Source organism: Ambystoma mexicanum, chromosome 7p, assembly GCF_040938575.1.
Source record: "Ambystoma mexicanum isolate Mex_15411 chromosome 7p, UKY_AmexF1_1, whole genome shotgun sequence".
NCBI lineage: Eukaryota > Metazoa > Chordata > Amphibia > Caudata > Ambystomatidae > Ambystoma > Ambystoma mexicanum.
Genome location: NC_090939.1, coordinates 723,796,835 through 723,823,540, shown reverse-complemented (window position 1 = coordinate 723,823,540; position 26,706 = coordinate 723,796,835). Strand labels below are relative to the sequence as shown.

General features: G+C 46.0%; 1 protein-coding gene across 2 annotated transcripts in view; it reads right to left on the bottom strand.

Annotated features, from left to right (window-relative positions):
- The window catches only part of TXLNG (taxilin gamma), a 567,462-nt gene that overhangs the window by 29,839 nt on the left and 510,917 nt on the right, over window positions 1-26,706 (bottom strand). For both annotated transcript variants that reach the window (XM_069636805.1, XM_069636806.1), the window contains exon 9: window positions 21,608-21,703. In XM_069636805.1, coding sequence (XP_069492906.1) covers window positions 21,608-21,703 — 96 coding nt within the window. The remainder of the gene's footprint in view (window positions 1-21,607; window positions 21,704-26,706) is intronic.

The following is a 26,706-nucleotide window of genomic DNA, read 5'->3' as shown; positions in this document are numbered from 1 at the left end:
ACATTGGTAGAAGGATTTTGTTGCTGGCCTTCTGGCCGAAAGCAAAATCTCCATTACGTTGTCCGGGAGGTCCCAATCCTTACATCTCAGCCTCTCAGAAACCATGCATGATGGCCGAGTGTCTTCACCTCTGGATGGAGAACCCAACCTTCCTCTTGCGAGAGAAGATCCTCTCTTAGTGGAAGACGTATTGGAGGGCAGATGGATATGTCCAGAACAATGTTCCCTCTAATTATTTTTCTCTAAGTGTAGAAATCATTCGCACATTATTTTCCATGTGCGCAACTGAATAACGATGTAAGCCACTTTGTGAGCATGCATAGTTAGTGAGCTACCATCTCCGAAGAGTTTGGAAGGAAATGTCCCCTTCCCAACCACTGCACTTCATTACAAATCAGTTGTAAAAGGAGCATATTACAACTTTTTTTCCAAACATATAGGCTACAAAATCAAATATTTATATGGGATTATAAGGAGAGCTCATTAATCAGTCCAAGACTTCAAGATATGCCATAGTACCTACCAAATGTACTCCTGCGCATAGAGAAAAACGTTATGCACAAAAAGCTTTGCATGCTCTGGATAAACAATAGGTTTCGTTGTGGCTATTCATTTGTCAACACTGCTCAGACGATGCAGAAAGTGTTTAATGCCATTAGGAAAAAATTCATGTTTATCACAAAAAACAAGTATTGCTAATCACTGATGTGGTTGTCAAAAAATGCAGACATTATGCAATTTTTGCAAATGTAATAATTGCAACTGAAGGGAATGTGTCAGAAAACATGCAATAGGAGTTCCTGTGCCACTTCAATGGAGTAATTCAAGGGTCAAGAGAAAATGCCTCAATTTATGCAAGGATGATAATTGCATCAGAATAACTGCACCACAGAATATGATGATCTGAATTCCTGGGCCTCTGCTTACTGTCCACATTATGATGTTCTGTGAGTTGTGACAATTACTCAAAACCAGCCTTACAGCTAGGAGGCATATACTATTTTTATTAAAAACAGGGCAATGTACCCAACAAAAATGGGAAACCATGAACATATATAAATCTACCCCCTGCTTCTACCCACAAAGTTCCACTGATCTCTATTCGAATCAGTGACCATCACAGCAATGTCATTGGTAGGAACTATAATAATATGACTGCATGATCTCAAGAGGAATTGTAAGGAGAAAGAAAATGTTTCAATAAGCATGAAGTATCCCTACTGGCAATGCCAATTACTTTCTTACTCCCTGAAAAAGCTTTTGACTCCAGGTATGGAGTAAAATCATATCGGAGCCCTGATTGTAACCCTGACATAGGAAATGAAATTACAGGGCACATAATACAGCCTATAGTTTTGCCCACCTTTGATCACCACAGGCTAGACAAAAATCAACAAGGTTTCTTCTGGCGCCCCGCTGAAGAAAATCACATATTTGCCCTTTAAGTCAATAGCAGCAATGCTCAAAGTTACAACATAGTGAGTACCTTCTTCTTTAACTAGAGACCCTTCTTCTGAAATTCACTGTTATCAGTTGAACAAGATGCATGGGGATGCTAAAAGCAATAAATGCAAACCCATGAATATATTGAAAAGTCCTCAGCAGCTGAGCATACAAAAAAATACAAGGTGCAGTTTCCTAGGCTATTACTATAGTTTCCTCGCCTTGAGCAAACCAACACTTTTCCTTCACTCTACGGTACTGCCAAAACATCCGATTTGTTTTTTTAAAGTTGCTGATTTGTTCTTCCTGTTCCCTTTCCCCTGTTCCCCTCCCGGGCTCCTGTGCTAGCCTCCAATATTAGTTGACAAGGCTCTGTAAAAAGTGAGGGATTGTAGAAGTACAACTCTAACTGCGATATTTGCATACCCACAATACTTTTCAAGCAAATCTAATTTAAAGACTCATGATGATATAGGTAGTTTAAGAAAATGTCATAAATCTGCATGTGCAAAATTACTATGAAGTGCATACAAGATTGTTTGCAACATACCCCACCTTTCAATTGTTGAGTAGGTTTCGACAAGTGCTCAGTGAAACCATTTTTGTATAGCAGCGAGTTAACATATAATCTGTTAAGGTCTATGCCCCATGGAACTCTGAAAATGTTGAAAGGTTGCAGATTGTGTCAAAAGCATTTTAGTTATCTGAATATTGTTGCCCTAATTTTATATATGAATAATGCCAGATAGAGTGCCTTCCAATTATCCCTTACAGGCCAAGTAAATGATATGGCAATGTTGCTCTCCAATGATAGGGTAATATTAGCAAAAAATAATATTTGAGTTTTACAATGCATTAACTTGCAAGGGGGACTCTTCAAAGAGCTTGTGTGACATATGTACAAAGAATAGGAAGCATGGGATGAGGTTAAATATCCTAGTCGCCTGCTTACTTACAGTCAGTACCCGATATTTGAGCGGACACTCTGGTTACATAATGTGGGTAATGCTTTTACTAAGGCACCATGAGTAACAAATTCTTGTGCTTGAATGTCATTCATATTATAACATGAACCAAAACTTGTATCTAAGTGTGTAACCTTTTGCTGAGCTAAGGTAGGCAGAGTCAAGGTTGTCTGTTAACATCTGAATGTGGCCTGGGCAGAGTTCGAGTCATACAGTAAAAGTGTGGTAGAGTCAAGCATAGGATCCTGGGTGGGGAGGGAAGAACATTTAGTTGATGTGTGCAGGCATATCTTAGTTATATCTTCTGTTCATGGAGCCACTTTTTCATATTCATGTTTAGCCTTGTGTGGGTGTATTCTATTTTTAGAGTTCTTAGGTTTTGAAGGTCAAGCTTGCATAGTAGGGCGATGTCAATAGGTTACACCAGAATATCAAGAATAGTTTGTATAATTTAGCTTCATTTTGAGAGAAAGCAAATATAAGGTACCTGCTGTGGATAGTGCTTTATTAAATCTTATTTGAATAGGTGCGATTTGTCTGTGTGCGCAGCTAAAATTCTTCTGAACGGCACCCAGAAGGAAGCTGGGCAAGCACACATGCGCACAGTTTAGCGGGAACATTGGTCCAGAAGGTCCAGGTACACGTCCTCCTAGCCCAATCTGGGGCAATTAGGACCATGGTTTTCCTGAACTTTCTCAACCTCCTGATTACATGAGGAATCACGGGGACTGGAGGAAACGCGTACGGGAGTGGAAACTCCCATTCCACTATGAACGTGTCCCCTAGAGCTCCTCTTGGAGGAAATTCCCTTGAGCAGTACTGATCGCACTTCCGATTGACCTCAGTCGCGAACAGATCCACTTGAGGGGTTCCCAAAAGGTTGAAGATCTCTTGAAGGACTTCCTGAGTTGGTTCCCACTTGTGGGATACTGTGCTCTGCCTGCACAGTGTCCGCCGCCGTGTTCTGCTCTCCGGCTAGGTGAACTGATGAAAGAGAGATTCCCTCTTGTATTGCCCAGAACCAGAGCTGCCTTGCCTCTCTGCACAGTGGCAGTGACCATATTCCTCCTCTCTTGTTGAGGTAGTACATGACCACTGTGTTGTACGTCATTATCAGGCCATTCTTTCCCCATACAGATGGTAGAAAGGCCTTCAGCGCTAGTCTGATTGCCCTCAGCTCCAAAAGGTTGATGTGTAGTTTGGACTCTGATGGAGACCAACGACCGCTGATTGTCAGATCGTTGGTGTGAGCTCCACACCCCGTGAATGAGGCGTTCGTCACTACTGTAATCTCTGGCCATGGTTGCCAAAAATAATCTCCCCTGAGAATATTGTCTTTGCAAGCCCACCAAACTAGGTCTTGAGCAACTCTGCTCAGAACTTGCAGATGGTCCGACATATTCCCTGAAAATTGGGACCATTGAGTCCGGAGAGACCATTGAGGGGATTGCACTCTTAATCTGGCTTCTGGCACCAGGAAAATGCAGGATGCCATGAGGCAGAGCAACCTCAAAAAAAAATCGAAGGCCGGAAGATGTTGGGCATTCTGGAATCTTGTAACCATCTGCTGAATGTGTTGAGCTCTCACCTCAGGAGGCGCGGCTTTCCCCGAGGAAGTATCCAGGACTGCACCGATGAATTGGAGTCTTTGGAATGGTACCATATGGGACTTCTTGTAATTGAGGGTGAAGCCCAGTCTGTGTAGGCAGTGGCAGGTGTTTGAGATGTTCCTGGGCTTTTTCGGGTGAACAAACCCTGATAAACCAATCGCCCAGGTACGGCTAGACGTAAATCCCCCCCTCTCCTGAGACTTGCTGCCACAACCGCCATCAGTTTGGTGAAAACCCTTAGGACGGAGGTCAGCCAGAATGGCAGAACTCGAAACGGATAGTGAGAACAGGCAACCTCAGGTACTTTCTGCGCTTGAGATGGATTGGAACATGAAAGTAAGCATCCTGAAGGTCCAATGCTACCAACCAGTCCTGGAGTTGGAGCGCCTGAAGGATCTGAGAAAGGGTAACCATCTTGAACTTGTCCTTCCTGAGGAATTCTTTCAAATTTCTTAAGTCCAAGATGGGTCTCAATCCTCTGTCCTCCTTGGGAATAAGAAAGTAGGGGGAATACCAACCCTTGTTCCTCTCCGCTACAAGTACATGTTCTATAGCACCTTTCTCTAGCAGTGTTACTATTTCCTGCAACAGGAGCGGGTCTGGAATTTTGACAGAGTTGTATCCTGGTGGATGGTCCCGGGGTCTTTTCCGAAAGGGAAGGCAGTAACCTTGGGCTACTGTTTCCAGTGCCCAAGCATCTGACGTAATGCCTCGCCATTCTTTCAGATGCAGAGACATTCTGCCTCCCACCGGGGTCTTGTGGTTCAAGACCTCAAAGTGGCTTAGAGGTGGTTGCAGTAGCGGCTGAGCCCCTTACAGGGGCTGATCTAGCACCCCTTCCTTGTCCACCACGAGGAAATCTTGCTCTCTTTGACTAGCCTGTCCTCTTCCAAATGAGGAATAAAAATGAAAAGGACGACCCCTTCAGGAAGATGAGCCTGAGTAGGACTGTTGTTGAGGTTGACATATGGAGGAGCTAAGTGATTTAGCAGCGCCTTAGAGGTCTGCAGCTTCTCCAGACTCATCCGCCTTGCTGCCGAACAACCTCAGGTGGTCAAAGGGCATATTGAGTAGTCTGGCCTGCACATCCGGTGCAAAGCCAGACTTTCTCAGCCACGCAAATCTGCGTAGCACTGTGCTAGAAGCCATGGACCTGCTGATGCTGTCAGCAGTGTCCAGTACGGACTGGAGACATTTCCCCCATTGTCTCCTTTCCGTCTTTCACAATAGCCAGGAAGCAGTTTCTTTCCTCGCCTTCCGGAATGTGCTCAGCCACCATACTAATACAGCTCCACAGGGTGTAGGTGAATCTGGAAAGGGTGCAAGCAACGTTGTTTGACTTTAAAGCCATACTGCTTGAAGAAAAAATCTTGCGAGGCCATGCATCAATTCTTTTATCATCCCTGTCAGGGGGAATTGATGGGTAAGCAGACTGTCTTGTGGATGTAGCTGCTTGGACCACTAAGCTTTCAGGTGGCCGGTAGTTAAATAGTCTGGATCAGATGATGGTCTATATTTATTAGCAACATTTTTGTTTACTGCAGTTCCAGATTCTGGGGTCTCCAATTAGCTATGACGACCTTTTTAAGGGCTGTATGAAAAGGTAGTATTGGATCTTTGAGGACCCTGGCTCAGAATATTTGTAATATATTGTTCGTATATGGGTGAATTTCTGTTCCAGCCCATGAACTCTACAACCCTATTCATAATGTTCCTGTATGCTGAATCAGCATGATCAGTTGGGTCAGGTCTGTCGAACTCCAATTCAGGTGAAGGGTCCATGCCACTAGCTGATTGGAGGCAGTCTGAAATCAGACATTTAAATTCTGGATCAATTCGCTCATCAGGAGCGTCTTTTGTTCCATACTTCGGGGTGTGGGGGGTGGAGAGGGAGAACAGGATGGGGGAGACCGACTGTAATCTCAAAGATTTGCATCATGGAGGCTCTGAAGGCTTCACATTTTTTTAGGGGAATCATGTTTGGTTAGTTGGTTTATTTGATTTATATAGCGTGCCTGACCCATGGGTATCTGTAGATAAAATAATGGTTACAGGATACAAGTTACAGTCGATAGAAAGGTACATATAATACAGGTTACAGCCATTTTGGAAAGTGCAAAGGTCACTAGTATAGCTCATACAGTATAGACAGAATACATGGCATTAGGTTCAGTACTATGCAGTCTTACAGACATAGGTGTAGTCATACATAAGCGCTATGGGTAAAAATAGGCAGATTGGGTGCATGAGGCTACGAAAGGAAATAGGGTTAGTTTTCATTAAGTAGCCAGGTGATGGCACAACTTCTGAATTTGTCAAATACTTGGATTGTTTTTATGTCCTGTGGGAGTGTGTTCCATAGTTGGGTGGCCAGTACCAGGAAACTGGAGCCACCTGCTCTTTTGAGGTTGTAACTTGGTACCAGTAGGGAGGAGGTGTTGGAGGATCTTGTGGTACGGGTAGATGATCTCAGGGTGAATTGGTCAGTCAGATAGGATGGAGCTCGGTGGTTCAGTGCTTTATGGGTGAGGCAGAGTTTTTCAGGTTGATTTTGTCTTGAATGGAGAGCCACTTGCAAAGTTTTCTAGTTGCTGATATGTGCTCTCTTCTTGGTATGTTTAGTGCAGCTCAGAGCATTATTTTGCAGTATCTGTAGTTTGTTCAGAATGGACTTGTTAGCGCCTAGGCAGAGACTATTGCAGTAGTCCAGTTTGGACTGTATAAGTGCCCTAGCTAGTATAGGACAACTATTAGGTGACGAGAGGTCTGCTTGCCCTGATCAACTTGCCTGTGTAGGCGGTAGCTGTAGTGGTCAAGTTTACGCGTTCAGTTAGTTTGGAATTTGCATTGAGGTAAAAACCTAGAGTTTTTACGGCTTTGGCAATGGGTAGGTTGTTCTCATCTATGCAAACACTGGTATAGTTTGGGCTGAGTTTCTGTAGCTTGGTATGCGATCCAACCAGTAGGATCTCAGTCTTATCATTCAGGCAGAGGCCGTGGAAGGTCATCCATGCCTGAATAATGGTGTAGATTTCGTTGATACGCAAAACATCTATGTCGTAGATGCCGGGTAGGAGTATCTAGGTGTCTGCGTAATTGGTGTAGGTGACACCCAGACAGTCCATTTTATCAAATAGGGGCTTTGTAAAGATATTATACAAAGTAGGAGAGACACATGATCCTTGTGGCACGCCACAGGTGATGGGAATGGGGTCAGCAGCTGCCGTAGGTGAGAAGACATGCTGTTGTCAAGGAATGATTGAATACATGTGATAGCTGAGCTCGAGAAGTGAGCTGCAGATGTGAGGTGGTCACAAAGTACCTTGTGGTCGACCAGGCCGAAGGCCGCCGACAAGTCAAGGCGGAGTAGGATGGCTACTCTGCCTTTATCTTTCAGTTTGTCAATCTGGCTTTTGAGGTCAACAAGGGCTATTTCTGTTCCATGTTGCAGCCTAAAGCCAGATTGTCGTGATCCACGTAGTTTGTTAGTCTCAAGACAGTCTCGGATTTGCAGCTATGCAACCCTATCTAATATTTTTAAAAGAAAAATGGACTGTTGATATTCGTCTGTAGTTTGTAGGTATAGATGGATTTAGCGTTTGTTTCTCGAGTAATGAGAGAACCCATGATTCCTTTAGGTTGCCTGATATTGGTCTGTAGTTTGTAGGTATATATGGATTTAGCGTTTGTTTCTCGAGTAATGGGAGAACCCATGATTCCTTTAGGTTGCCTGGTACGGAGTTGCTAGAGAATGATGAGTTGATTAATTTGGTGATAAAGGGGCCAAATCTCTGCCCGTGTCGTTTATGATCTGTGCTGGGCAACTGTCACCCTTGCAGTTAGAGGGTTTCAACGAGGCTGTAATTTTTTGATCGAGACTTCGACTTACGCCACGACGAGTCCTTAGACTCCCCGGAATCTCCAATTCTCTTCGAAGACTCCCTCCCCACCACCAATTTACCTTGCCGTTCCTTGGCGTCATGGCCTGGCAGGACCCACATTCATCGATCCGATCGTCGACTCAGGCACCATAGGCAAACTCGATGGGGATCAGTGATCGACATCTTCCCGCAATACTGGCATTTTTTGAAGCCAGGTCTTAGGGTAGAAGGATTCGAAGATAAAGACATCTTGACGAAAGACAATCGCTGTTTTCAAACATGAAGTGAAAGCTTTCGGAAAAACTGAACTGAACCCAACGGACGCGGCTCGAGCCATTTGTACAACGATGACGTCAACGCCCTACAGCAACCTTCGAGGGACAACAATGCCACGCCATCGACCACAGCGCCCTCTGGTGTGGATTTATTTTCCAAAGCAGCAAAGCTGATACGAATATCAAAGATGAGGAATACTTGGCAGGATATAATCCATTCGAAAAGGGGTTATACAGTGTGAATATCTCTGTGGCAGTCCTTCACAATTCATACCCTAGCTAAGAGGCAGTCCATTCCCTAAGATGAGTGGAGTCTTGAGCTCAAAAGTAGTTTAGATGCTGGCGCACAGTTAAGGCAAAACCGGGTCTCTTCAAAGGGCTGTAGCGACTCAGTAAGCAAGGTAAGGCAGTGAAGAATAAGTTCCCACTATTCGAGGAGGGTCTCCCCAAGAGGGCAGACCAGGATCCAAGAGTTGGGGAAAGCTCGGTAGCACAGGTTACCTCAATAAAGAACAGCACAGCAGCAAGGCACCTAAGAAGCTTGTCACCAGACCTGGGCAACACGGTCACCGTGTATGCTCGGGTTCAGGCATACTCTAATTTCAGACACAGGAATGGTAGGTGCACGAAACTCAGCGGGACAGCTTACAGTCTCCAAAAGCTCAAGTTGAAACTTGAGACGGCAGCGGTTCCAGTGCAAATGTCCCGTACGAGCTGGTCAGTTCACTGGGCGGTCCAGGAATATTTCCGAAAAGGGTTGCTTACAGGATAAATTGGAGGTGCTGAGAATAGTTGGTCCCACTATTCCAATGTGTAGAAGCGCCCTTGCAGGCCTTCAAGGTTCGATCAGAAACAGGGGGTCCGACAGGACAACAGCGGGCTCAGGGTGCCAAACATACCAGCGGTTCCACGGATCTGCTTCGTTGATTCAAGATACTTGGCTTCTTTACTAGGTTCGGTGTGAACTCAGAAGATCGACCTGGAATGGGTGTAAGATGCCTTCTCTTACCCAAAATCTCCTTTGCGCCAAAACGAAGAGAAACCAATGAGAGATCTGCTCACATACAGCCATCCCAGATGTGGACCAATCACAGACCACAGTGGTCCCAGTCATCCTGGCACCCAGGATGTGTATTGGAACTAGACAGCTCCAGCCCATATCCTGAAGGCACACACACAAGGCATGCAGAAGCAAGCGAAAGCTTCGGCTTACGCGGGGGTCTGCATGACCAAATAAGGAATTTCCCAGGTCTGCTCGACCTGGGGAAGACAAAGGGACAAGACGGCCAAAGGACTGAACAAAGGACCTTGTGGCATGGCCATTGTCCTGGGCCAAACGCAGTAAACGCGGTATGGACCATTCAAAAGAGTTAAACATAAAAAGTAGGAGCTGCCACCAGCTCTGTCCAAGGCACTCTTGTACTTTCACCAAAAATCCTTCGGGGGTTTCTAGGGCCTTAAATATGAAAAAGAGACCCCAACACACTGTACTATAAAGTACTTTGTGCACTGATAAAATGTTACAAAAGAATAGCAACAAAGTGAAAGACTAAGAGGGAAACAGTCTTCCAGTACTGAAAGTCTTAAGGGCATGTGAGTTTCCCCAAACAAAATGAGCAAAAGCCCAGTGGAGTACAGCACAAGGCTGGGGGGGGGCTCCACTGGCAAAAGTTAGGCTAGGATGATCAGACAACAGCAAAAAGTTGGTTTGGCGGGGGTTCACAATTAGAAGGAAAATGACTCAGAAATGTAAATCTTTCCCAGCAGTTGAACTCCCAAGTAGTAAAGAGGGATTTTCATCCCCTTTACATTTTGTTTAAGTAAACCAGCACCTCCACCTTATGTGGAGTGCTCAGAGTGTGGGGGGTACAATGTAGCCCCCATCTTACTTATCTGGTAACATTTTGTTACAATTCCGAGTTTAAATGAATGGCTGGGGCAGTGGCTTTACCTTTAAGACTTTGGCGGGCTCCTTTTTTCACCATTTTCTTGTGTGCTTGCTGCTTCAGTGGTCTTCCTTTGCCATTCTAGGCGGGAACTACCTCAGTGGAAGTTTTGTCTTTGGCTGGAACCCTTTGGATTCCCTGCCCAGGCTCCAGAGTGTCTAAAGAAGGCAGGAAGCGAGGGAGCCCTTTGTCTTTCACCTTGCCTGAAAGGCAACCAACTCCCAGTGGGGGGCTGGCTGTCCTGATTGGACAGCCAGAGCACCCCTTTATGTAAAATGCAGGGAGTGGCTGCAGAGGTTGTGCTGTAGTTCTTGTTAAATACTTTGAACCTGGAAGCAAGTCGACAAGTAGAGCTGAAACTGAAGATGAAGAAAAGAAGGTTGTAGCGATTTCCAGCGGCCAGAGAGCCTGCTGTGTAACCGGAGCCTGCTGAAAATCTTCCTTCCAATTTCTTAACGCGTCGACTCCTACCCAGAGGCTGGTGGGATCTACTAGTCTCAAGGAGACCTGCGTTTTAAGACATCCCACGGCATGGATCGATCTTGCTTGGCTGCAATACCCTAATAAGCCTGGTACTTCGGATGGCCATGCACCGCACAGTGGCTCGAAGTCGAAATCCGTCTGAAACTTTGGTGGCCTCCTCCATCCTCTCCAGAGACTTGATTTGAGTCCTTGAAGTCCCCTCACCAGAGTGCTGGACCAGATCACCGACAGGAATACGACTGGTGATATTTAGTCTTCTCCCGACTCCTGAAAAGGGTGCCAATACGAAAGCGCCGCATCCAGCCATGAAGAAACTCTTGCCTGGAGTCTTCCCCGTTGATCCCTGCAGCAAAATCCCTTCCAGTGTCCAGTCTTCACGACAAGGATTTCGGGCTGCAGATCCTGAAGACGTCCTACAGCAAACTCTTCTTCTGTGCTGCGATACTGCGTTGGCTGGGGTATTAATTTTGTGATTACTGTGAAGCTTTGGGGGTGATTCATGTGATTGCGAGATCTCTCATCCAGCTTGCCCAGGACCATTGCTGTAATCCCTCTAGAGTATCTTCTCTGAAGTCCCTGGACCCCAACTAACTCTAAAGTGAACTACTAACTTGTTTTGAAACGACTTCCTCAGGAACTGACTTTTCCTGAAACTGAACCCCATCTCACCCTGCCTACAGCTGGCACCTAGACCACTAGGGTCCCTCTCGTGCCTCTGAGAGAACTCAAGCAATAGTCTAGGGAAGGACTGGAAAATAACAAGATTCTGCTTTGACAAATAGAACACGTGTTTAAAAGTTACTTACTTGTGAAAGAGTTGTTTTGATAACTGTCCCTTTGAAAAATTAGCAGTTACAAAAGCTACTATCCTTTGAATGTGTTCTGCCATTCTTAAAAGTATATATAAGGTTGTTTTACGCACCTGTGAATTGGGTTCCCCTCTTCCCAAAATTAATGCTGTTGGGTTAACCCAAATATTTCTTTTAGAAAATAAGTGTATATGCTCACCCACTGGGTCTTGCTTCCATGACCTGCTGTATAGCCAGAGTTATGGAGAATTCTCAGAAATGTGCTAATTCCTCTCTAACTTAGAGACCCCCAGCAACTTTGCTGGATTTTGGGACTTTTAATTTTTAACCTGGAGAGAGAGAGACTTTTCCCCCACTCTCTCATGTATTTTTAATGTGATTTGTAGTGAGGGAGGTGCCCGAAACTCCCTGTGCTTAGTCTCCTAGGAGACAGGAATGCACTCCTACCCGATTGGCCGGCTGGCTGTCACTGCTGGGTGACTGACAGCTAGGCTGGAATGAATGGGAGAAACCTGCATAAAGGGAGAGGCTTTTTGGCTTGGAAGGTAGAGTCGGACCACTGGACGAAGGAATCTGAAGAAGAACTTGGAAGAGACGCCTGCTGCAACTCCTGGACCGTTGGTTTGCCCAGTGAAGCCCTGCTGCTGTGCTGAAGCTCCGAATTCGCCTTGACTAGAGAAGACCTGCAAGGACGACTTCTCCTTTGAGCTGCAGCAGGCATCTCTTCCAAGCTCTCTTCGGATTCCTTTGTCCAGTGGTCGACTGCCTTCCAAGCCAAAAAGCCTCGCCTTTTATGCAGGCTTCTCCCATTCATTCCAGCCTAGCTGTCAGTCACCCAAGCAGGGTGGCTGTCCTTTCCGGACAGCCAGCCGGCCAATCGGCTAAGAGTACATTCCTGTAACCAAGGGGATGAAGCACAGAGTTTCGGGCACCTCCCTTACTTCCTGCCCCTGCCAGACATACTGGAGCCAGAGGCGGGTTTCAATTGTGAATCCTGCCAAAGACAATGCGAACAAAGGGACCAAACCTGGTTTGGCGCGGCAGAGTAAATCTCAAGAAGGACCTTCCCGGCAAGCAATGGGTAAAAAAGAAGACTGGGGACATTTTGACGAAATGGGCACCCATGGGTGCCTTGCAGACCACGGTAAAAACACAGAATGGTAGTAAAAAGTAAACCACTGCAACTAGCCATTAATTGTATAAAGGGTAACAAACATGTTACATGAGAAACTAGACAAAGGGGATACTAAGTAACCCCTCCACCACCCTATGGTAAGATAGTGTGTGCTGGGTCTAGAAAGTTACAAAATGTAAGTAAAGTCAATTTCACTTTACTGCTCTTGGAAACAGTTTCACCAAGAGAAGGTATTTAGACCTTTGGGAAATCTAAGACTTCCCCGTGTCACTGTACTGATGGTGCTGTGTGACGCAATGTAAAGATGCCGCCTATTGAGTTTGTCAGACTCCAAAGTCAAAAGAAACAGAAAAAAAACACATTAAAATTACATGAGAGATAAAGAAAAAAGTCCTTAAGACCAGGAAAACGAACTGGGGTTCTCTAAGGTAGAAGGGAATTAACACATTTCTGAGAATTCTCCCCAACAATCAGTTTTTTTTAATTTTCTCTTTTTCCTCAAAGGTTCAGACAAACTTAAGAGGCAAGTTAGTTCAAAAACATATACAAGTGCAACGTGAACAGTAGAAGCCTTTCAAAACGCCAAGTGTGCATGTCATAGTGTAAGGTACATAACCGTCATTTGCATTTAGGAGACTGTATTAAGAAACAAAATGTACAAGAATATAAAAGAAACATGAAAAAAAAATATAAAATGCATCAATATTGCACTTCTGAAGGTAAACTCCTAACTTCCTATCTAGCTGTACTCCAAGTCCTTTATCTTGACCTCGTAAGTGTCAATTGCCAGGCTAACAAGCGACCAACTCTTGTGCAATATTGATGCTTTTTATTTATTTTTTCATGTATTTTTTATATTCTTGTACATTTTATTTTCTTAATACTGTCTCCTAAAGGCAAATGACGGTTATGTACATTACACTATGACATGCACACTTGGTGTTTTGAAAGGCTTGTACTGTTCACGTTGCACTTGAATATATCTGTTTTTGAACTAACTTGCCTCTTATGTTTGTCTGTCTGAACCATTATGAGGGAAAAAGCAAATATAAAAAATTGATCAGAATGGCAAATTAATAAATGCTGTAAAAAGTTTTTTTTTAGAACTGTTCATGTTGAACAGTGATTGCATGACTAAATTGGCAGATGCAGCCACATTTCCTGTGTGGACGAGTTAGGGTAAACTAACACTTGCTCTGAAATCAGAAAATATCTATGCCTATACACATAAGAGTAAGGCAAAGATAATAAAAACCAGTGGCAGGACACCCTGTGTTTCCTTCCCTTCTTTTTTCGCCATTACTAGCGTGACTGTTGTTGGTTAGCCCTTCTTTTACCATTCTGGGTGGGGGAGGCCAGTGTGTGTTTTGCCTTTGTGGGAACCCTTGGGTGTCCCTGCCTAGGCTGCTCAAGAGAGTCTGGGCAGGCAGGAAATGATGGCAGAGTTTTTCAACCGCCTCCGTCCTTTGTCAGCCAGAGTGCCTGAATAGGACCAGCTCCCATAGGGGGTCTCGTCTATCCTGATTGGACAACCAAACGCCCCTTTCTATAAAATGCTGAGAGAGATTGCAGAAGGGAGTAGTTTCTTACCTGTAACTCCATTTCTCCAGCGTTGCAATTTTTCATGAATTCACATGCTTAGAATATTCCCTGTCAGGCCGGGAACCCTCTGTCTCTTAGGCAACAACCAGGTTTGCATTCAGGAGAGGCCGGTGGGCACATGTGAATCCATGAAAGATACCAATGCTGGAGAAATGGAGTTACAGAAACTACTCCCTTCTCCAGCATTGGATCTTTCACGGATTCACATGCTTAGAATAGACTACATAGCAGTATCTCTATACATGGCGGCGTGCAATGCAAACCAACACATTAGGAACGCAAACATACAATCAGCAATAAAACCATTAGCCATGGTTACATTGAAAGAGGTACCCCACTTGTGGGGGCTTACCTTCTTGAAACAGGTGTTGCAGGACTGAACGTCCCATCTGCACATCTGCCCCATGCTGTTTCTCCAGGCAACAATGCTGAGTAAATGTATGCGGCACCGACCAGGTGGCCGCCTGACAGATGTCCTCCAGAGGAATCCCCGGCCATAATGCTGCCGAGGATGCGGTGGATCTTGTCGAGTGAGCCTTTGGACGCCTCTCCAGTGGCTTTCCCGCCTTAGAGTGACAGAAGGCAATAGCGGACGAAACCCAGCACGATATCCCTTGTTTGGAGATTTCTCTTCCCTTTACTGAGGGTCCATAAGCCACAAACAGCTACCTTGTACGCCTGAATTCCTGAGTACGACTCAGATAAAACTTCAATGCTCTTTTGACATCCAATGTATGTAGACCCTTCTCTGCCAGTGAGGAAGCCGAAGCGAAGAATGCTGGTAGCACAATAGAAGAGTGTTTATGGAACGTAGTTGGCTCCTTCGGAATAAAGTGAGGGCTAGTCGCTAACACCACCTTGTCCTTGAAGAAACGCAAGTACGGAGGGTCAATCACCAGAGCTTGCAGTGCCGATATTATTCTTGCTGATGTAATGGCCACCAAAAACGCCATCTTCCATGACAAAAACTTCAGGGGCGTCGACGACATAGGCTCGAACTTGGCCGGAGGAAAAGTCCGAAAATAAACCTCTCAGAAAATGTTTAACTAGACGATCACTGAACAACGGAGTTGAATGCCTCCTTAGAGTAAACCTAGAAATGACCGCCAGGTGAACCTTTATGGAAGAGAATGCCAAACCTCTCCTCGCCAAGTCTAGTAAATAGGGCAGAATTTGCTATGATGAAGTGTTTAAAGGGTCCACCCCCTGCTGATCCTTACACCACACACACAACCTTTTCCACTTGCATGCATAGGAGACGTTCGTGGACGGAGCCCTCGCTGCCTCTAAAATGCGGCAACAGTCTCTAGAGATGTTCAGCGAACCAAACTCGGAGAAGTCAGGAGCCAAGTCGTCAGGCTGAGGGAGCCCAGGTCGTGATGCCGAACTGCTCCCTTGTCTTGGAATAGAAGGTCCAGCGTCACTTGAAACCTCACTGGTTCTGCCACGGATAAATGGAGCAGGTCCAAAAACCACGGCTGCCTGGCCCAGTGAGGGACAATCAGAATCACACGGCATGGGTATTTCTGAATCCACTGGAGGGTCTGCTGGATGAGTGGAAACGGAGGGAATGCATACGCGAACCTGCCCGTCCACGGGAAGGAGAACGCATCCCCCAGAGAATTGGGCTGTGGCCATCTGCTGGCAAACTGCTTGCATTTTGTGTTCTCCCTGGTGGCGAAGAGATCCAGCGAAGGACGACCCCATTTCCTGAAGATGTTCAACACTTGCTGATCCTTACGCTGCTACTCGTGGAGTTGGTTCATCTCCCTGCTGAGGGAGTCTGCCTGTACATTCATCACCCCTGGTAGGTGAAACGTTACAATGTTGATGTCTTGTTTGAGTGCCCAATGCCATAGTTCCTGAGCCTCGCTCAAGAGCGTTCTGGAATAAGTGCCCCCTTGCTTCCTGAGGTACAACATTGTGGTTGCATTGTCCGTCAACACTCGCAACCAATCCTCGTATGTGCGGCAAAAAAGATTTTAGAGCCCAATGAACCGCTCTTAGTTCCAGCACATGGATGTGAAGGCTCGATTCTTCTGGGGATCACCGACCTTGAACTTGTACAGACCCCAGATGAGCTCCCCATCCTGTTTGGGAGGCATCCGTCACAATTGTGGATTGGAATTCCGGCTCCAGTAGCAGCATTCCTCATGTCAGATTGTCCGAGAGTTGCCACCACCGAAGTACTTGTAGTAAATCGCTGCTGATCATCACTTTGTCGGACCATAATCCGTGACTTTGAGTCCATCTGTCTGCCAGAAATTCTTGTATTGGTCTCATGAAGAGACAACAGTTCTTCACTAACGGGATACAAGACGCCATGGCTCCTAGTAGCGAAATGTAGCTTCTGACTGACACTCTGGTTCCCAGTCTCCACTCCACTGCTTTCTGCTTGATTTTTTCAACTCTCTCTACAGAGGGCTTCACCAGCCCCGCTTGGATCTGATATTCTGCGCCCAAAAACACCAAGCTCCTGGAGGGAGACAGAAAAGATTTTTCGAAGTTGACTGCGAAGCCCAACCGTTACAGCAGCTGCATGGTAACGTTGATGCTTTCCTGCGTGCTCGCCAGCTACAAGCCCCATATTAGCCAGTTGTCCAGGTAAGGGTAGACGTGATGACTTTCTCGGCGTAGCCATCCCGCCCCCGGCGCCAAACATTTCGTAAACGGCCTGGAAGACTATTTTAGACTGAATGGGAGCACTCTGAATTGGTAATGACTCTGACCCACTACAAACCTCAGGAATTTTCTGTGTCGCCGACGCATAGGTATGTGGAAATGTGCGTCTTGCAAGTCCAACGATGCCAGAAAATCCCCCGGTTGTATCGACCGGATGACCTCTTGAAGTTTAAGCATCTTGAACTTCAGGCGTTGCAGAGTCTTGTTGACAGCTCGCAGGTCCAGAATGGGTCGACACTTGCCGTTGGGTTTTTTGACTACGAAGTAACGGGAGTAAACCCCTCAACCTCTCTCGGCCCAGAACCAATTCTATAGCCCCTTTTTGCAGCATAAGCACAACCTCCTGCTGTAAGATGTGAAGATGAGGTTGCGTCAAATACACGGGAGGAATGGGAGATGGCTGGACCTTGAATTCTAAAGAGTGGCCTAGCCTCACCATGTCCAACACCCAACGGTCCGATGTAATTTTCTCCCATTCGTTGACACGTTGGGCCACTCTGCCTCCCAGGACGTTTTGAAGATTGTCATTGCTGAGATTTCGATTTTTTACTCTTGGTAGACGAAGGCTGTCCTCCTCTCCTTCTAGAGGTCTGGGAATCACGGCCTCTCTGTCGCCTGAACTGCTCGTCTGTATCCTTGTGAGGAGTAGGTCGATCTATTGTAGTTCCGGTCTCTGGATGTGGCAAATCGAGAATTCCCCGAAGCTCCGTGGAAGGGATGAAAGGGCCGAAACGCTTGCCCACTTTGTAATGCTCCCAGTGATCTTGCTGTATCTGAATCCTCCAGGCCCTTGAGGGTTTCATCCATCTTTTCCCCAAATAATTGCTCACCTTCACAGGGCATGTCTAGCACTTTGTAATGGACTTCCGGCCTAAAGTATGTACACTTAACCAGGCCCGTCTCCTTAGCACCACCCCATTATTTATCTGCTTGAACCCCGATTCTGCTAAATCTACGGCGATGTTCATGCTGTGATTTGATGCCTCCTCACCTTCCCGCCCCAGTAAAATGGCTGTCTTTCGGTGTTCTTCGGGCAGATGTTCCAAGATGGGGGCCAGGTGATGCCACATTCCGCGGACGTAGCGTGCCATAATCGCTAACGAGTTAGCAGCCTTGACCGTCGTTGCTCCCACTGTTAAGACTTTCTTTCCAAAGGCATCCTGCCTTCTCGCTTCACTGTCCGGAGGTGTTGTGCACTTATGTTGTGATCTAGCTGTTCTGCTAGCTGCCGCTGACACCACTGATTCAGGAGAGGGCTTTGCGGTTAAACACTTTGGTGTAGAGTCCGGGGCTTTACATTTTTTTCTCCAACCTGCCCTTGATTGCAGGCTCCGAAAATGGATGGCGCATTGTCCGTAATCCTTCCTGCCAAACGTGGTCCAATATCGGAACCAAGAAGATTGACTTTCTTCTCTTACTCATATGGTCAAATAAGAAGCATTCCTTCTGTTCTTCCTCTGGGGTCAGACCAAACTAAACACAGGCTTTCGCCATCATGGCATGAAAAGCGCTGATGTCATCTGGTGGTGACGGTTGCGCCGGACTCCTAGGAGCTTCTATTTCTCCCTCAGATTCCCACGTAGGGTCTCTCGACGGAGAAATATCTGAGATGGAGTCCCTGGGTCCTTGATCCGACTCGGAGAGCTCACCCTCTTGTGTGTGTGAACGGGAAGGCTCTTCGCTGGCCGGCCGTGAAGCCGGCAACTCAGCCGTGGAATGCGGAGCGTGGCCTGCCGTGTCCACGATGTGCGTCACCGGAGGCGTACCTATGGGAGGCAGTCTTGCTTCCAACTGGCTTAAGATGGATTGCAGCGTAGATAACACCTGTACAGACAACAGACTGTGGATTTAGCAGAGAAGACGTAGGTGGAACACTTTGAATCCCCGACGTCGAAGGGCCAACGCCCTGTAAGCCGAGATCTTTTGGATGTACCACAGGTTCTCGTTCCTCCTCCTCCATCGATGACACCGAGAGAGCAGACTCCTGTTGTAATAAGGTGTCCAGTAGAACTGCGTCATACACTGCAGGTAGCCAAGACCCTGGAGCATCCACCGTCAACGATGAAAACCTGGGAGCTTCTGCCTAGTCAATTGCCACTGGGGTCCACGACACCACTGCAGGGATTGACAGTGCAGGAGCGCCTTTCGTTAGATGCTTCCCTGAAGAGGAACAACTCTTTTCTGTAGGCCGTGGCTTCTTTGCGAGAGGCTCAGCCGACACTGACCGGCGAGGAACTGCGGGGGACTTCAGTCTGTTAGATGCCAGACTGCGCACTGATCCTACCTCAGAGGAAGGGTAGGCCCCTTCGTTCAGCCACGATATCAGACGCAGATTACGGTCCTTCAACGTTTTTTGCGAGAACCCCTTTCAGAGGTCACATGTATCCGCGGAGTGATGAGGGTAGAGACCATAGAGGCAGGCAGTCCATGTGCCCGTCCCCTTCATAAACTTTCTTCATTCCGCAAGTAGCACAGGAGCGGAACAACGCTTTACCCGACATTGGGAAAGAAAAATAGAACCTAGCAATGGAGTGCATGTAAAGGTGTCCAGGGCAACCCTCTCTGACCTCCAACCCAAGCCGCTGCTGTGTTCCCTTCTCAAGTCAGTTTTAAGGTCTCCCTGGTTAGTTAACTTGCTGCTTCAATAACTTGACACTGGAAGAAATCCACAGGAACTCTTCCTTATTCACCGATTGTCAAGACTTCAAGCCCTCCATGGACTGCCTTTAGCTAGAGTTGGGGTTTTGGACTTAAAAGACTTACCAGGCAAAGAAACAGTCTCTAGAACGTTGGACTAAGCTTATGTTGCACTAACTAACCAATTTCCTCCCTGTAAGTGATTTTAATGTGTGTCTTTGCCGAGTAAATGTACTACCGTATAAATCGTTGAAAACCACATGAGGGCTCAATAACTGATAATACGGTAACATTGTCTTTTCCCGGTCCAACGTTGCTACTAATGTAACCGTGAACAAACACAAAAGTGAAAGTGCCCTTTCAAGCATATTATCCAGTATTCCTAAATGTTCTAACGAAAACGTCTGAAGTATTTAAAGCGATTCTGGTGTAAATATAACAAATATATAACACTTATATATTCATACAAAGAAGTGCTTCTTTGTTGTGCCCGTCTAGCTAAGATTCAGTGTACTTACCTACAGCTCACATCTTCCTCTTAAGATAAACCCAACTGCTCTGCCACTGTACCAAGGTCCTGAGCTAGCACAGACTGATACTAAGAGTTTGGGGGGGGGGGGGATCGACAAACCACTGGTATAGCTTACTAAAGCCTTACTTCTAGTAGGACTTTAGGAAAACTCCCTTAACAACTCGGGACTGTCGGCTATTCAGGCATGGTGCACTGCAACAATCTCTGCCTTAATGCCATTAAGAATGAGATGCTTCTCATTGGAACCCCAGCTCTCTCCTTCCCTTCTACTCTCTGGCTGCCCTCCATAGGTCCCCTGCCCTCACCCTCCTGCGAGGCAAAAAAAACTGTGCGTCTTCGACTCCTCTTTCTCCTTTTGTCGTCACATCACAGATCTTGCCAAGAAGGGCAACTTTCAGCTGCACCTCATCAGAGGCATTCTCCCTTTTCTCACCTTCCTCCAGAAACTCTGTCTCCAGCGCTCTGGTCCTCTCCAGTCTGGACTACTGCAACAGCCTCTTCCTCAATAATCTGACCAATTCTTCCTCCCTTCGCCCCCTTCAAATAATTCAGAACAGGACTGAAAGACATATACTTGGCCTCAAGCCCAGGGGCCGCATCTCTACAGCCCTAATATCTCTCCACCGCACTGGCTCCTGGTTGCTGCAAGGATGAGGTCCAAGATCCTTCACATCGTCCACATAGCTTTATACATCCAACTCTCTCCCTGCTAGAGCCCTTTGGTCTTCCAGCTCCAACTCTCTGAAGAGAAGACACTTTCCAGGCAGCCGGGGGGAAGGGGAGGGGCAGGTGTAGAGATCTCCTCCGCAGGTGCTTACCTCTGAAAAGGCCTCCCTGCCCCTCTCAGACTTGAGCCAGATCTCCTTTAGTTCCGGAAGCTTCTTAAGACTGTCCCCTTTTCTCTTCCTCCTTTCCCTTGCCCCCTCTCTTGTTAATGCCCCCCTCTGCGACCTTTTGGTTGGCTGCCCGGTCCCTTCAGATTCTTACAGGGCTCCAGACCCTCCTCAACCAGTCTACCACTGTACTTTGTCTCCCCAGACCACCCCCTCCCCCCCTGCACTCGCCTTGCTGGGCCTTCGCCCCACTGAGCCCCTCCAGCCCGTCCCTCGCACTTAGCACGTGGTGCTTCTTCCCCTGCACTCCGCTTCCCTCAGTACTGGTCCACCTGGCCTTCCCCCTTGGAATTTGCATAACCCATGGGACCTTTGCCGCCACCCCCACCCCCCCATTCTCCGCCCCTGCGCTTCTTGTTACTGCCATTGCACAATCTGAATGTCAAGACCTAATAGGACAGTTTTAGTTTTTTCCATACCGCCCCCCCCCCCCCCCTCCTTTTTGTTTTGTTGCATCCGGAAACACCTTTGCTGTATAGGCGCATTATAAATGCCCAATAAATAAAATTCAAGATTGGGAAAAATAAATTAACAAAAACACAATCCTGTGCACAAACGTACATAACAAACGTGAAAGTTGCACACGTTTTCAGTGAAAAAGCAATAAGCAACGGTTGAGAGAACGGCAAAAAATGTCATTTAAGTTTAACATATGGAAAAATTAACAAATGATTAAAAATAACATCACAAATAAATTGTCCTCTTTAAACTCACCTCTTCGGCCATTTGTAAGAGAACTTTATTGTTATTTTCCCACTTTGTTCTCCAGACTATGGTTTCTTTTTCAAGCTTCTTTATTTTCTTGGTCATCTGCGAACAGTATGAAACAAGGTGAACTCCTACTTGTTGGGATCAATATGCAGAGGGCCAACAACAAAAAACAACTAGGTCTACAATCAACACACCTATGTAAGCCATCATGTATTCGCTATTAGCACAGTGGTTTATTTGCGTTTGCACTATTGGATATTAACTGAAGAGGAATGGACTCAACACATCAATGGTTGGTAAAGACTGTAGAAGAGGGACAATTAACTTACTTGCAACTATAGATAAGGAGAATATTGGTGCATGCAGTTTGAGTCTTCAGATTTATCTCATTTCCTATGGTGCTTTGTTATGTTCCTCTTAATAAATCGGTTAACAGACAAAGAAATATTACACTCCTGGGGATTTCACTTATCAGCTTCTTGCTCTCCGTCATAACAGAATATGCACGCACTGCCAGGCACACTGGGATGCATTCCTAAAAAGATTTGCTCTCACTAGAAAGGGACTCAGTAATCAAGACCTACTCCCATAATGGGTCACCAAACACCTCATTTTATGTTTTTGATCCCAGATAAAACATCTCCTTCCTTTACAGACAGACAAGCTGGCAAGGCACAGCTGCCACCACCCTACACCGTAAAACTGATGTAGGGTGATATAAATACACTAGTGCTAGAATGGGGAGCTTGCATTTGTGTCCCTATGGCAAACTATGTGACAATATACTCTTAATGACTCAAATCGAGTGACACTGGCAGTGTACTTCAAGTAGACACCCCTCTGACCCCCCCCCAAAATGTCAGTGATCCAAAAGAGAAGAGGGGGGGGGAGCAAAATGTTAAGGGGACCCTAAAAAGGACCTACGGAATTACTAAAACTGAAATTCTGTCCTGAAACCGAAGCACATCGTGAAGGAGGGGGGCGGGCAGAGTTTAGCCACCTGCAAGATCCTATTATAGGCCATTAGCTGGGAGTAACAAGCAGTCTAGTTATGCAAACAAAGAATGCACATCTGAGAAACAGGAAAACAACTCTGCACCCTGGCAACTTAGCCCTGGTGCACCTACAAAAGTGGCTTATATGCACGTTTTCCCTGCACACCTCACCTGGAATGAGCTATTAAAAAGACCTCACCCCTCCCGCCCATCACCTTATTGTAATAATCTTCTAAACCCTCTATGCAAAGAGCCAAAAGTAGTAACCAGTGCTCCAGATAAGATTTTGAGGTGGGAGTATTTTACTCCCCGTTTTTAAACTTTGAGTGTAAATGTGATTTTAAGAGAGTAAAAATGACTTTTCCTTTGCAAGAGAGTAAAATGCATATGACATCCAGCCGACACATGCACAAACTGTATGGAAATCATTACCGTACGGCATCTTTCTGCATTGTGACAGAATACACCTTTCATTATTTCTCTAAGGTATGGCCATTTGATCTCTCCTGTATATATTTAAATGTTGAAATCACAAAAACCTAGCCAATTACACAGTAAAGCCAACATGAATTGTATTGTGTGTTTTGAGGTTCGATAGCAGAATTGTCATTTGATATTTAATGAGTCCTCATTTTCTGGAGCTATTACTACCTAATGGTATGCCAATGTTATGATACAACAGTGCAGAGAGGCAATGACTCCATGCTAAATTCTACATCTAATCTAATGGTCAAATGGTTACTTATATAGCGCTTTTGGCCAAGCGCTGTACATAGAACATACTTATCACAATTATCACCAAACCAAAGTCAGTACTCCTTTATCGACCTTGAAAGGATGAAAGGCTGAGTTTGACTTGCTGGGATTCGAGCCCGCAACCAACAGATCACGCATAGATTGCAGCAATGAGTGCTCAACCGGCTGAGCCATCTTATTGGCTAACATCCTTCAGAGGTCGGTTAACTGAGTATCGACTGAGGTATAATAATCACAGTACCTAGATGTTGGACGAACCATTTATGAAGCACTACATGAAGTTAAATACCTATCTGGATTATCACAGGGACAGGTTTTGACGAGTTTCTATTTCAATTACAAATGTAACTTTCATTTGTTTGCTTTTGAACAGCGCTTGCACTTCCTGGAGAGTCAGGCTTTGGACGTTTTAATTGTAGTCTTGAAGATTTGAGAGGCTAGAACACCTGTGATTTGTGTAATGACAAACACTCACCCTTGAGCAAAGACTCTGCTGCCACTGACCATTTATAGTAATGTACCCCATTGACTGCAAGGTTGAATGGATGTAATCTAGACTATGCATAGTCATCATTTTACACACTTATAATTATAGTGTAAATTAAATTATCAGTGTAAAAATGAACTGCCTCCGCATGATTATGCACACAGCACCAGAACTCTCAAAAAAACAATTGTGCAATACTGGTTTGCCTTCACTGGAAAAAAGCATCATTTGTTACAAAATATTAATTCTCAATTGCAACTTAGTTTTCCATCTTATTAATTATACAATCCTAAAATTCTAGGAAATTATGCACAGTGGTTCTAAAGATGAATGGAAAGAAACCATTCCTTTTATCACAGTGTGCAGTTTCTTTTTTTGAAAGGCTTCAGAGAAATACATTCTGTTTCAGAGGTGGCTTGCAATTACATCCATGTAGTTAAAAATCAAAAGAAGCCTCTTAGTTTCTATCAAGTAACCTGACCTTTGCACAGCCCTTTTCTCTAAAGCTGTGTGTAAATGTACCCAGGAAAATAATAAAGCTGCCGTATTTGCAAGATTTTCATGCATAAAAAGGCCTAGTATCCACCTTATCTGGAGGCCTGGTAGTAACTCCTATATGCTGATTAGAACTCTAACCAAGAGGAGATAAGGGGGGGGCATAGACTTACAAAGGAGTAATAATTAATCAAAATCTCTAATAACTCCTAAGCATGACGACCCACTCATCTCATGCCGTTCGGGAACACTGCACGCCACGCGGGGCCATGTAAGGCTCTCACCAGAAACCAGGTTGATTTCTTGAAGCAGCGCTCCACTGGGTTTTTTGGCAGTTAAAGAAGCTACCTGGGTGCTGTATGCTTTCGGCCATCTGGAGTTAGACTAATTCCTGTAAAACAATGTTAGGGAAATGTTTCCACCTCGCTCTGGTGAAACGTATTAAACTATCTAACCTTAAGCAGGGGTTCCAACCAAAGGGTAGAACAAACTCTCTGAAGTGGCAGCAATCAGCCTAGTCAGGCTGAACTGCAGTGAAGGAAGAGGTAGGCTGGCAGTAAGTACAGTTATTCCTAATTGTTACCACAACACAATGCACTGCTACAACATATGTACTTGATTAAAAAAAGAAAAAACACACACACACACTGAATATCTTTAAGGCACCAAATACTTTGATGGCAACACAGTGCAGGTATAAAACATGTACAGGGACATAGGAGACCCTAGCCACTCCTAAACTAAATGTGTACCAAATATCTAGTGGTAGGTACAATGTTTCGAAGGCAAAGTGGGGGGCGGGGGAGGAACCCTAGACAACAGTATAAGAAAATGTAGTCATGATCAGGAACCAAGATGCCAACTACATGAATAGTCCCAATAATCTTCCACCCTTAAAATACATATAATTATTAATACAGTTGTACATCCAACCCTGCATGAGGCACCTAGTTGGAAAGGTATTAACACATAGCCAATAATGCCAGAGAGCAACCAAAACGTATGATACAATTAGATTCACACTACCAGAACCATAAGGTCTCAGAGGGCTGGAGGAGGCCTACTAAATACATTTGTTTGCAGCAAGCTACTAAGAGCTGCAGAGGGCCTGATTGCATTCACCTGTTCCAAGCTACTGCAGGCTAGGCTGCAGAGAGCTGGAGAGCACTTGATTAGAAACCACTGCTGCAGGCTACTCAAGCCAGGGCTGGGCTTAATTGAACACAGCTGGCAGAGTCTGTAATCAGCTCCACCCTGCTGGCCTGCTGGCTTGGAGGGCCTTTATAAGCTCACTTTGAACAGAAGCAGTGGTCAGTCAACTGCTTCCACTGGGAGTTCGTGCTGGTGCTCTCGTTACCAGTTTTTGGCCTTTCCTGGAAATCCTCTTTTGGCCTTTTGATTCCTGTTGCTGCTTGCAGCTCCCTTTCAAGTCTGTGCAAGCCGTCGTTACCGTCTCCTGAAGTGGTGGGGCATGGAAATCTGCACCTGCGGTCAGATAAGGGCACACACCACACCATCTTATCGCCCGACGGAATCCCTCGTTGAGAGCGATCTTGTACTGGAAGCTTCCGGACACTTGAATCCAACAGGCGTCGAGGAACTCCTGCTGTGGCCGCATCTGTGGCCTGCAGAGTCGGATGAGAAATACATATCATGCCAAGCAGAGACTTGATGGCCCTCACCATGGCCATCTTCAGAGTGAGCAGTTGCTGCACCTTACCCAGGATGGCCACCACTCTTCTCCGATTGTGATGCCAGGCATGACACTGTTGAGCCGGGATCCCAGGAACAGCGCGTCCTGCGATGGAGTCAAGCAGGACTTTGCATATTTCACAGAGAACCCCAGATCCGCCAGCAGGCGGACAGTCCTCGCTGTGTGGTCGACGGCAATGCTCCTTGAGCTGGCCCGGATGAAACAGTAATCCAAGTAAGGGTAGACGTGGATCCCTTGTAGTCGCAGATGTGCTGCCACAGGGGCCAGGCACTCGATGAAGACCCTTGGCACTGACTTCAGTCCGAAGGGAAGGGCCTTGAATTGGTAGTGCTTTCCCTTGCACAACGAAGCGAAGTAAACTTGCGGTGTCCCTTGTGAATTGGGATGTGGAAGTATGCATCCTCCAGGTCCGACAACAGAAAGTCTCCCTTTTCTAGCTGTCCGAGCACATGCTGAAGAGTGACCATTCGGAACTTCTGGGACTATGTATTTGTTTAGTCGTCGTAGGTCGAGAATGGGCCTCCAGCCTCCGCTTTTCTTTCTCATGAGGAAATACCCTGCGCAGCCCTGGAGCCGCTTTGGAACAAGCTCCATCGCCCCTTTCTTTAGCATGGCCCGAACCTCCAGCAGCAGCTGGGGGACAAGGTTTTCCTGA